General features: G+C 37.5%; 1 protein-coding gene across 1 annotated transcript; it reads right to left on the minus strand.

Moving 5' to 3' along the window:
- LOC119909326 (trace amine-associated receptor 1-like) lies at positions 1 to 993 on the minus strand. The gene is made up of 2 exons (XM_038727509.1): positions 666 to 993; positions 1 to 593 (listed from the first exon to the last, which is right to left on the minus strand). Exons 1-2 carry the CDS (start codon positions 991 to 993, stop codon positions 1 to 3), a joined length of 921 nt encoding a protein of 306 aa, XP_038583437.1.
- Positions 994 to 13,403: the final 12,410 nt, after the last annotated feature.

The raw sequence follows: 13,403 nt of genomic DNA on the forward strand, positions 1-13,403 counted from the left end.
TCAATGCAATTTAGAGTTAGTAAAATCACCTTGAAATATTTTTCCAGAAAATATCATTTTAAAAGCTGATCTGAACCAGCTGTAAAAGAAAGCATAAATGAATGGATTGAGCATTGAGTTTGACAGTGTAAGCCAGTTAAGTGTTTCAGTAACAGCATCCGGTACTGAATTTTTACTAAAAGGCACAAAGGTGACACAAAGAAAGAAAGGAGTCCAACATAAAAGAAAAACTCCCAAAACAATAGCCAGAGTTGTGGTGGCCTTTCTCTCCATCTTTGTTGCTCCAGACTTGCTCTGACAGGCTGTGTTCTGTATGCTGCGTACCTGTCTCTGTGCAACAAGGAAAATTCTCAAGTAGATACAGAGCATTATGATCACTGGGAGGTAAAATGATAAAATAGGTCCAATTGTGTCTGCCATGAGAACATCAGTTAAACACCTTTCCTCACAGTTTTCATTGTTTAATCCAGCAATTATGACGCTAATTCCAATTAGAACAGAAACCCCCCAGCTGACCAGAATCATAATCATAACAACACAGTGGTTGATTTTAGCTCTATATGTCAGAGGCTGGCATACTGCATAATATCTGTCAATAGAAATACAACATAGGTTCAGAATAGAACATGTGCTTAGTGATATATCAAAACTGCCTCGTACTTTGCAAAATAAATCATCGTGATACAGACAAAAACTGAGAGAGAATGCCATGCTGAAAGGAAAGACTATAATCCCAACAAGCAGGTCAGCCACAGCCAGAGATAGAATGAGGTAGTTTGTGGGAGTGTGGAGCTGTTTGAAGTAGATGATGGAGATCATCACAAGAAGGTTTCCACATATTGTGACTACAGACAATAATACAAGGAAAATATATAACAACACACATATAATGGAAGGGGTGTTTGTCCGTATGTAATTGAAATTTTCTATTTCATAACAGGGATGTATGTCGGTCACAACGTTAGTCCTGTTAACAGTTACTTCTGGTTCCATTTTTTAGGATTCCTACAACTCAATACAAAATGCAATGCAAAATAAAGAAAATTGCATTAGAAATACGAATACATGATTTAATATATATACACACACTTTAAGATATATAATGTAGTCAACAATGTCATTTAAACAGAAATAAACATGTCTATTTTTCATATCAAACCTGTTACACCCGCAAGATAGTCCATGTATTGTTGCTGATGGGTGTTATCGTCCATATGTCCCACTGTGCAGAACTTTAATACTTATAAACATCTATCACATTACCATAATTGTTGTCCAATCAGGATAGACAAATTGCATCATGTTTGCATGTGACGAACAAAAGCAGAAAGTTGAATAATGATGTACCATGGGTGTGGGTGTGTGTTGTGTGGATGTGTGTGTGTGTGCGTGCGTCAGTTTTTTCAGGATACCTCACATCAGTGTTTATTTTTACCAAACTTTGATTTTCAGACCAACCTAATTGACCCCACTTGGGAAATTTGTTTCAGTTCAGTGTCACTGGATGGGGCAGGTAGCTGCCCGATTAGGCTAGTTTTCATTTAGTGTTGAGCTAGAGTTGTAATACAACAATACTGTATTTTCACATTACACACAACACTTTGCAATTCCTTGATTCACATCAGCTTGATTAGTTACTCTAGATTGTGGCTAGCATACCCATTTAAGGTATGAAAAGTATTTCAGCGTGGCGTTGGCAGACGTGCTGTATGCACATATTCACATGTGTTCTACAGTTGATGGTACCACTGGTAGCTAAAGCATGTTCAATACAAAAAAATATATAGTATAATAAAAACAAAAATAAGGAGTGCGAGTCTTAAAATCTGTCCTCACCCCACATTATTACTTTTCTGACAAAAAAATTGTCTAAAGATCAAAAACTTGTTTGATATTGCTACAGATGGAGCATGTGTTATGGTAGGAAAACATCATTCAGTTTTTACTCTGTGTTAACAACAGCCACATCTGCAGCTTATTCATCGTGTTTTGTACTGCCAACGATGCAACACAATTTCCCAGCAACCATGAATACATTTTCAGAAGACAAACTGGTTTAACCAGTTAGTCACATATCAGAGTGAGGTCAAGAATATGTATGACCAAAAAATAATGGAGTCACGCCTTTCAAAAGTTCAACCTGTTGGATAGTGTTAGCAGACTGCACTGAGCAAGAGGACGCACTTTTACGACACTTTGGCACATCAAGTGCTGAACACTTTTTCAGCAAAGCTTTTAAAAAAATGTTCAATGATACAGCCAACATCGTTACATGCATTTAGTCTTGCATGTTCTTTTGGAGATAAAAGCTGTATACAAATAGTTTCAATTAGAAACAGGAATTTTCAGAGATAGTGACAGGCTACACAATGTGCCTCTTAAACTAGTGATTCATGACCATTTGCATTTGTCTGCAACAAATAATGTATTTGATATTTTTCTTTGTTTTGTATTGGGGCTGTGCTCACTATAATTTAAATTACTGGATTACTATAATCTGACTTTTGAGTATAAAATCCCTTAAAAGATTTTTGTTTTTCACCACCTGCAGGAATGTGGTTCTCTATGTGCATCACACCCTTTACAGTGATTCCTGTGTTTTAAGATTTAATCTGCTGAAACAACTAACCTGGCTTCATACTTCCTGATCTTGTTGTGCTATCAGTTAAGACCGTGGATGTGTTAGGCCTTCTATTGTTGAGTCCACTGACTTTCTGTACACGTGAATGATTTGTTTTGAAACAAACAAACAAAATAATAATAATACGACAAAACGGCTCCTTTCCCAATTACCATTAGCAACAATAACGGTGGCCCAATGGCCTGGGGCAAGTAAAAAATAACATTGAGACAGCTGAACTAGCAACTCAGGCCAGTGCAAAAACATTAGTAGTTAAAATAAATAAACTAGAAACTCAACATCCTGCTTGCTTTGCAGCTTAGTAGTTACGTGAGGAGTGGTTGTCAAATGTTATTTCTCTAATCTCAGCGGCAGCCAGTGTGAAAGAGAAAGTGAAACCATGCAGACGGAACTTGAACCTGCATTCTCTCTAATGGCCAGCAGCTGGTTGCAAAAAGAAGTCCGGTTCCATAAGAAAAAATTGTAAAATGTTGCTACTTCTCAGCTTAATTGTTACCTCAGTAAACACTTTCATAATGAGTTTATGGTCTCAGTCGCCAGTTTCTAGTATTCTTCAACACAACATGATGTTCATTGAGTAAATTATGGTCCTATTTAAGGGGAAATAGACGATATAGCAGCTTATGCTTTTGGGCGGGATTACCTTGTGATTGACAAGTCGCTACCATGGTGACCTGTCAATCAGGATAGAGGCGACTTTTTATTAAATGGCTGTCAGCAGCAGAGAGAGCGCGTCATGTTTGAGTCTGTTAGTATGTTTTGTTAACCTTTTTACTTTTTATAATTTTAACTGTGATTGCATTTTAGTTTTTTATATCCAAGATGTATTTAATACCCGATTAAACATGTTGACATTATAACATAACTTATAAGTCTTTGGTTTGGTTGCAACACTGAAAAATAACTTGTGGAAGGAGAGTCAGTAAAAACTGTCTTTTGGCCAGTAAGTTTCTTCGAACCAACTGGCCCGGTGGGTCGGAAAAAACTCAATGAGAGTGAATTGCGTGAACGTCAGGTAAACGTGTTCTCTTCCGTCAAAGTCTGAGGTCAGTAGGTAACATGTAGCCTGATGTTAATGTGCAGCTGCGGTGAATCTCTCTCTCTTGTCTGTCGTGTCTTGGATGCTTGTCAGACTCGTGACTGAGCAATGTTGAGTGAAACATAACTATTACATTTGATAAACGTTGACGGGCCACACTGTTTATAAACTGCAGCTCGGAAAATATAACCATGTTGCAAAAATGCGTTCATATGCGCGTGCACCTAATTAAACTTGCGCAGTCCAGCAAGAAACATCTGTGGGGCCAGTCCAGACAGGATGGCACTCATCATACATCATTTTAAAACAAGAAAGTGAAGTATAGTTACAACTCTGGACTGATGCAAGATGAGAAGCAGTGGATTCACATTGAATACTAAAATGCTGATTAGCTGGACAGGCTGGGCAATATGGATGCACATCTCACTAAATAATAAACATCAAGTGTTCAGCCCAGTCATTTTTATGAATAGTATTTTATATTTGAAAATGTATTGAAGGAAACCTGGAGGAGCCAGTTTGAATGGGCCTGATGGAGCTGATAACATTAATATAAAGAAACTATAATTTGCAGGGGCTATGGTGAAGTTTGTCAGTAGAGTAGATGCTGTACATCATCAGCCAGTACCAGCACAGAACCAGTACGAGCACATGACAAATGACCCAGCAAGTGGCCCCCAGAGACCAAGTGGTAACGTAGCTTCTAGAGTTTTGCAATACAAACATCTGAACACTGAAGCCAGCCTTGCTCTGTTTGGGACTGGACTTTATGAGAGGTGCTGAAGTGAAATGTGTGGAATTTTGGTGAGATTGTGAACTGAGAAGTGAGTTTTGGTTTCCGCCTTCTTGTCTCATTCGTATATACCCAAAGTCCCAGACGGGGTTCTGTGTCAGACAGTCTTAAGTTGATACTACCACAAAAGCAGAGCAATAATGCAGATTTATCCTACTTGTCCTCTTGTGACTCAGTTTTCCTTATTGTGATTCACTATAACTTACAGTATAATGCTGTATTTAAACCTGCCTTAAGTGAATGTAAAAAGATAGATTGCTTTTTGTAAGATCAATAGATTTTGATGTGTAGTACTTTTACTTTTGAAGTATTTTTAAATCCAGGTACTTTTTTTACCTTTATATGAGTAGGTTTATTCTGGATGACATCTACTTTTCCTTTCCTTGAACATTTTTCATGGGGTATCTGTATTTTTACTTAAGTATGAAAAGTGAATACTTCTTCCACCACTGCTCTCACCTGTTGAATCTCAGCACTGGCAAGTTAAAAGAGGTGACTGGCTTAGTAGCCCAGGCTTTCACTGCATTAGTGAGGCTAATTACTAGGCTTAAGAGTACAAACTAAGCTTGAACACTGAATCCTAAAGCAGATCTGACCATCTGAATTGTCAGTATCACTTCCCAAGTCTTTTTCTTTTTTTAACTAAAAGCTGTCAGCACAGCCATTATGTACAGTATGTTACTCCCTAGTTAAAAGTTTGCTGTAAGAAAGCCAAAGCCAGAGAAACATTCCTTGAAATTATGTGTTTATTGTGTATTATATTGGCCTAACAACATCCTTTGACTGTGCCTTTCAAGCCCCATTAGAAATCAGTATGTAAAAACAAAATCAGTTGTATGATGTAGTAAGGCTCTGGTTAAAGTTTGGTTGCATTTTGGCACAAAAACCACTTGGTTATATTTGAGAAAGTTCATGGTTTGGGTTTGAATAAGTATTAGTTAAGTTTAGGGAGGCATCATCATCGAGGTTACAATAAACAACAACGACAACTAACAAACAGCGGTATCCTGTGCAAAAGTCTAATGTTTTGTTGACGCATCCGTCCGCCCCGACCTCCTTCCTACATGGACTTCGCTTTGTAACATGTATGTTATATATAAAATTATAATAATAATTCTTATGAGAACTAGAGGGCTCTGTCACTTGAAAGCACACGTGTTGTTTTATGTGCTTACTGGAAAGTTACGTTTTGTAAAGAACTAAACAAAACCGTTTAAACCAGCAAAAGAGTACTAAACAGAAGTCAGTGAGAAAAAAGCATATGAATTGTTGCTTACTGATATGCGTTTCAACGATGACGCCTGCTAGCTCAGGAAAAAGGTTGGAAGTTAATAGTCAGTGACTGTGAATCTTGTGCACTGAACAAAAGAATTATCCACAAAATGATTTTTACCTCCAGCTGATCTGAAAAGCTCAAGTGGATTAAAGAAGTTCCTTCTTAAAATTACTTTACAGAATACAAGTTAAGACAGTTTTTACAATAACGTGTTTTCATCCGATCTTGTTTGATTTAGTTGTATTAAATATACTTTACTACTTTACTGTATTTGTAGATTATGGCTGTAGAGTTTGTTTCTCTTGTCTACGTTTATCACTTATTTTTCATGATCCTCAGTAGTAGATTGTAATTTTAAAGTGCACATGAGACATTTTTCTTAATCAAAAGTTTAATGCAAATGCTCACTTATGTCTTCATAATTATGTCTCCAGTTAGATGAGGTGATGCAACAGCCTTCAATTAGAGGTGTGAATGTATGTTGTGGTTGTAGTCCCTGGGCTACCTTAGTGTTCCTGACTGCATCATCTCACCTCTTCAACCTGGGGCCTTGTTGTTCTCAGCAATAACAACACTAATATAGCAAAACAAATTTGTGGCCACTTAATGATGTGAATAATAGCATATTGCAATTTAATGAGGAACAAGACATGTGAGAATAGCCCTTATAGTGTAGGGAATACACTGTTTATTCACTGAATTTCAAGGTATCTGTTTTCTTTAGGTGTAAAATTATGAATATGGACTACTTCCATTTTCACCATGGGGTCATGCGACTGTGACATAACCAGACAGAATGTTTATGGACTTTGATAGCACGCTGATTGAATTCAGAATAAGAACCTATAGCTAAAATAATGCCAGCTAGTCACACTCAAAGCACCATCATCCCTTACTTATCTGTTGACAGTCGGAGTGCTTAAGTAGATCTGACAAAGAAGTGGCACTGGCTCAACTTTAGAATCTATATAGCATTGATAAAACTTTCTCACAGATAGGAAAAAAAGAAATATTGTTTGTTTTTTGAGTCGTCCTCCGTTCGGCTGGGCTCATCCACTGGCCCACTCCTCTTTGGACTTCCCTCACGGCGTCCTCCCTGTTCCCCCGCCTCTCCTCGCTTCCACGGCCCCTGTGTTCCCCGGCTCTCTGGCCCCCTGTCTCCTTGGTTCTCCGTGCCTGTACTTCCCTCAATAAACCTCCTTCCCTCAGAGTGCTGCATTTGGGTCCTCTCTGTCCACACACCACACCTCGTAACACATTAGCATGTCAAATGAAAAGGCCCTGTGTTCTGGGTTTACTTAATCACTAATAATTGCTGTGATTCACATCATGGGTGTTTTCCATTAGCTGTCAAGGGTTGGGTGCAACATGCTTGAAAGTTCTTCCCTATTTCTTTATATGATACATACTTCTAATAATAATAATACTTCTAGAAAGTCAAAGAATTGGATATTTAAATTAACTTTCTGATCACCCACCTCTATGGAAAAAGACTGGTTAAGTTTAGGGGTTGGGGAAAGATTGCCTTCATGGTTCAAAGAAACCAACATTAGTCAAGTGTGTATCCAAATGTAGAAAAGTGTGTATTGTTGGGAAGAAGTGTATGGCCTCATCAAGCCACATAGTTCTACTTTGTTTTGTTTTCTTGTCTCTTTTGTTGATGTTTAATTCACATGCTTCATGTACGTCATGATTCACCTCATCCAAGTGTAACCGGCTGCCCCCAAGAACGTACTGCACGGTCCTGACTTGAACTGGCGACCTCGGGTACGGGAGGCGGATACGCTGACAAGGACGCTAAAACCCATGGTCACTAGCTTCGGTCGCCAGTGCGTCTCTTAAGGTGTCGGGGAGTGAGGTTTACTCACTGCACAGCCTCGCTGGCTTCCGTCACACTAGCATAAAAACTTGAAAATACACATTAAAACAGATGGAAATGCAACAGGATGTACACTACCCGTCACACGTACAGCTAAAAAACAGTTGTGCTGATTAACGAAGCAATAAAGCTGGCCTTCTTTAGCCAAAATGCCAGAAACAGATAAACGTCTTCTGAAACTCATCAGTTTATTCTTCTTCTGAGAATTGAAGGCTATTCCTTTTGAGAAATTGTCAAGAACCTAAAGATCTCATATAATACAGTGTACTACTCCCTTCACAGAACAGAGCAAACTGGCTCCAACTAGAATAGAAAGAGGAGTGGGAGGCCCCAGTGCAAAACTCGGCAAGAGCATAAATACATTAGTGTCTAGCCTTTGAAACAGACGCCTCGTAGGCCCTCATCTTGCAGCGTCATTAAATAATACACAGAAAACACCAGTCTCAACATCAACAGTGAAGAGGCGATTCCGAGTTGCAATGAAAAAGCCATGAAAAGAAAAGATTAGCCCTAATCTTTTCTTTGAAATATGACTTTCTTTGTGACTCTGCCGAGAAGGGATTAACAATGTCTACACTGTATTTCTGATGAATTTTATATTTATGTAGTGTAGTTTGCAGACAGGATGTGAATTAACAACGTGGCAACCTCCGCGCTCAAAAAATGATGCCCATGTGGAAGTGCCAAAAATCCCCAAAGACCCCATGTTAAAATTCCTCTACTTTACAGCAGAAATAATGTCAGTGATTGTTCCCTCTGGCTGGATGAAGCACGATCTGCTGGCATTTCCTCGCGTCTGGGTCATTCCAGCATACTGTATCTGTTTCTGCTGGGGTTTCCCAAAGCAGTTTTTCCAGGTGTTCTGTCCCAAGTACTGCGGAAGAGTAAAATAATAAACATGGCTACCCAGAGACTAAAGCAGAATGATTTAAATCAGATTAATTAAAGAAACCGGCAGAGAACATAAATTGACACCTAGCAAACAGAGAGAACCCAAGCATGATGACTAAGGCAGACACCGAGATATTGACAGGACAGATCAGAACCACCACATAGAACAAGCAGAGGACAGAACAAATAGACAAACTCAACAATGGACTAAGATAGCTGAAGAGAACAGATTAACAGAATGATAATAACCAATAAATCAGGCAGAGCTCACAATAAACACTAACAGACTGGACACAGGACAACAGACAGAACTGAAGCCCAAAACTGACACCCTGCCAATGTTACCCGAGATAGCTTTACATTTGCAGTTAGTCTTGATACTAAAGGCCTTTTCTCTTGTAATGTTTGCAAATGATCTTTGTCTTGCACATGTAAACAAGGATGTAAGGTATGCAGCCAAACAGGGTTGTGTTGGAATGAAATAGCAGTGTGTGAACATTTTCCCGTATCATACTTACATTGCTAGGACTAAAAAGCTCCACACTGCAATACAAGAACAATGCATCTTCTTTATTCCCATGTCCTCTTCATGGATCAACTGGTGTGAATGTTGGGAAATACACTTTTAGCCTCACTATTAACATGGACATGTTACCATCAAGTGTATTTTTAAGAACCTTTAACGGGGTTCTCATTTTATGGGGGAGACAGTGTTTATTAAACTAACTCATGGAGTTAATGTTAGCTTAAGTCATCAGAATCCCCATAAACCTAGCAGTTCATTGGTTCAAATATCAGTCGTCAATTGCCTTAGACAGACACAGAAAAAGATACAGCTCTATTGTTATATACAAAAGTCCTTCACACAAGCGTATCCCATGACTCTGCTACAGAAATAGGAGTCTCTTTATGCATTATATGGCCCAAGGTAACATGCATGGTTCTGTTTTACAGGTCAGCCCAGGAAAAATGTTAATTTTTTGGCTGATCTCTTACACAACTATTCTCCAGTTAGAACACGGAGGTCAACAAATCAGCTGCTCTTGGATGTCCCGAGATCAAAGCTAAAAAATAAGGGCGATAGAGCCTTTGCAGTGGGTGCCCCCATCCTATGGAACAGCCTCCCCATGCATATTAAAGCTGCACAGACCTACAAACATTTAGATCGCTGCTTAAGACGTACCTTTTTGCAGTAGCTTTTAACCTTCGTTAACCTGGTTTTCTGATGTTTTAAAGTGTTGTTATTTTGTTTCCCTGTGATTCACTTTGGTCAACTGTTGTTGTTTTTAAATGTGCTAAAGAAATAAAATTTACATTGACATTTAAGATATCTTATATATACTTATTCAATAACCGAAAGAGAAAGGGGTGTGATCGGCTTCTTTTGTGTTATTTAGAAATGCATTGTTGATAGTTTCATTACGCCTTTTAAACTGGAAGCTGTCCAAAGGCTTTTGAAACTGTTATGCCTCAAACAGTAGCTGTTCCTTCTTCAAATGGTATTGGACCATAAAAAAGATAAATAAGAAAAGAGAGAAGTTGAAGAAAGAGCTGCATATAATTGGTATCACTGTCTTTATTATAGTTAATTATAGGGATGCCTGGTCTGTGTCAGGGAGGGTGTTTTTGAAATTTTTGAAAAAAGTTGGGTGGAAAAAATCCGGTCTAACTTTAGATCACGTCATATTACAGAAACAGCCCTGGACAGAGTATAGGATGATTTGAGACAAAGTTTTGACACAAAAGTGCGTCTGTACTGATCCTTAGTGCTACTTTTGACACAGCTGAAGAAAGTGCCTTTAAAATGGATTTGAATGCTGACTAAACTGTTTGCATTCATATAACACTGAAATATCTGTGTCAAAGTTTTTGGGGGGATTAAGTATCATAAAGAAATAAAGCCCACTCAGAACAACCAAAACTCGGATGTAAATCTCAGATACACACACAAAAAATCATCGCACTCACAGTGCTCTGTGATACAATCTATACTCCTGCCAAGTACCAGGTCGCTTAACTTGTCAGACAGGTGTGTGACTCAGACCAAGTATTCCAGGAAGTTGACTGGTGTCCTTACTCACATGTTGGACTATTGGTCTATGTATCTGGAGACATACAGCAAAATGATTGTTTCCTGAGAAGAGGCCTTTTTGGAAGCCAGAAGACAATAAAGGTAAACAAATACAATTAACATTTTAAAACTTACATAGGTGGTTATTACCCCCGTATAATCCTTTTAGGCAAACTGCAGAGAAGTATGCAATAGTCCTTACTCATGTAAAAGAAAATTAAACACTAAACCATTTTCACCTTGAACCCATTTTACAGCAGTGAAAATATTTGGGATCTTACTAATAGTAAAGAGGAATAAATAGAACATAGTGATTTTTAGATTTTCTTTATAAATACTACAAATGTAGTAGTTTTTTGTTTCAGAGGGAAAAGCTCCCTGGATGTTGTAACAAGCAGGTGATGTTTTTCTTGGTTAGAATGCTGAAGTGATGAAATGGCTATTAAATATATTATCATATATAATTATATATTAAAGGGAAACATTAGTGTCATGTGTTAGCCTTTAAAGAAGTCTGGAAAAAACAAACATGTAGCTGAGGCAAGTGAAACAAAGACTTGCTTAAAAAAGTAAAGTTGACTAGTAATTCACATATTGCTTTTCAAAGTTAATTCCACTCTCCAACTCAATTCATATGAGTCTGTAAATATATTTTCAGTGACTGGAAAAAGGAGAACTTTAACTTTCTGCTTTGTTGATTTAACTAGGTTTAGTGGATGTTTAACAACAATGCAACTCACTCCTGAGACAACTGCCAGACAGGCTTTGAAATAGGATTAGTAGCAGGCTTTGCTGTAGAAAACTAGAAAACACTTTGTGATTTATTAAACAGACAAGAAATTAAAATAGGATAAACACAAAATTAGAGGGGACAATAAGTAGGGTTAGGGTAAAAAGTGTAAACTATACAGGTATCTTTAAAGATTAAAGACATTTCAACCATAACCTAACGGTATGGTAAGCTGTTTTCTTTGTTTTAAATGAAGACACTCTTACAAATGATTGTAGATTAATAAAAGCCACATACTTGTAGAAAGCAAAGAGCATCTTAAGAAGCTTCAGAACCTACAGGTGGAAATAATATATTAAAAAAAAATTTATTATTGTAATATTGTTGTTGTTTGTACTTTTATTATAACCACTGATGGTTGAGGTTGAGGAAGTGTCATTGTATGTCAAACGATGGCACAAATTATCTGCCCGTTTCTGACGTTAGCATCCTGCTCTTACTTTTGTTTTTATTTATAGTGAGTATGATGTTTGTTACATGCTTACACAGTAGTCTTATAATGACTGATTTATCTTTCTTTATTTATCTTATAATGGCTGATTTAATGATCCAGTATAAAATATGTGTTTACCTTTGGGGCTATATTACAGCTTGTGTTGAAAAGAAAATGAAATGAAGCAGATAGCCTAATTACCTAAAGTTAAGTTTACCATTAGGCTACTTTTGCAATGCAGCAAAATAAAAGTTTTGAATGAAAATGTGTGTGACAAGTGTCAAAATGTCCGGCCCCTGGAAAATACTAGAATTTGTGTTGACACTAGAAATGTAATGGGTGCAATATTTCCTAAATTTCCACCAAGTTGTCCTAGTCCCCTGAACATAACCATACCTTAAGCACACCTCTGTTGCTATGAGCACATAAAAAGAAAAAGTAGCATGGGAAATATTAACATTTTGTTGATATTTTCAGCATTCATATTCAGTGGAAAATGAAAATAATTCTTAAGAGAAAAGGCAGAATAATCATGCAGAGAGAGATTCTTTCTCTTCTAAGGTATGCCACTGCATGATTGGGCTCCAGCGCTTAAATTATTCCAACATTTTCTTTTTCATTTGAAAAAGTGTATTGCTCCGGTCAGTATGTTATTGTCTGACTGTTGGGGCTTGTTAGCTGTTATTGAAATAGTCTAAATAATCCTTATTGACAGATATCTGAAGTTAAATCTACGCCCCAGGCAATTGGATTTAAACTTCTGTGTGATACTGTGTGAGCTGCAAGGGACAGGTGCACGCAGGTGAATTGAATCCAGTTTACTGGAACAATAATTAACCTTAAGAGTCAACAATCAGCCAAACTGAAAACATTGCATCCTTTCAAACCAGATGATGCTATACTGTATAGGCTGTGTAGGCCAGATGTACTTCTCGACTTGAACTGCCCCTGACCTGCCACGCAATCATGCATATATCGTTACAAAGCGTTACCCAGAAGCCCCGCTAGTGCATTGTGTTCAAATCCTATACAGGAGAGTGAGATAGCAAGCTTATTTTAATTCTAGGTTGTGGCCTTACCTAAAAATTAAAAATGTCTGTCTTCAATTATTTATCATCCTTATTGCATTCTTAAAACATCATATTCATCTCTTGTTAATACATTTCACACAGTTTATAGAGCTGATTTAATCATACTGTAAATAAAACACTACCGTATCTGCTGGCAGAGGCTCACTTCCTGTGAGTCTTCGGATGCAAATTTCCAATCCTTTCCAGTACATTTAAAAAGCATGATCACCATCTACACTTGATTGATTTAGCAATGCATATTAGAAATTATGCTCAAGGAATACACTTTTGTTATATATGACTGTCTAGATATACTTCCTGTCAGCGTAAAGAGTAAGAAAAGGGTCAGAGCAATAGGAAAAAAAATACATTTCTAATTTCGTTCCTGAAGCATACTCTCACAAAACGTCATGAGTACAAAACATTATTATAATGGTGATTTAGCAGTGCGTGCTAGCAACTGCACAGCAACATAAGTTTATAAGTTGACTTTAGCAATATATTTATATATTACTTTACC

Source organism: Micropterus salmoides, unplaced genomic scaffold, assembly GCF_014851395.1.
Source record: "Micropterus salmoides isolate LMB-PRFRI ecotype aquatic unplaced genomic scaffold, ASM1485139v1 Ms_hic_scaffold_18, whole genome shotgun sequence".
Lineage (NCBI taxonomy): Eukaryota > Metazoa > Chordata > Actinopteri > Centrarchiformes > Centrarchidae > Micropterus > Micropterus salmoides.

Coding starts and splice junctions, on each gene's coding strand:
- LOC119909326 (XM_038727509.1), bottom strand. CDS start 993: ATGGAACCAGAAGTAACTGTTAACAGGACTAACGTTGTGACCGACATA. Junction 594..665: donor GTATCACGATGATTTATTTT/GCAAAGTACGAG, acceptor GTATTTCTATTG/ACAGATATTATGCAGTATGC.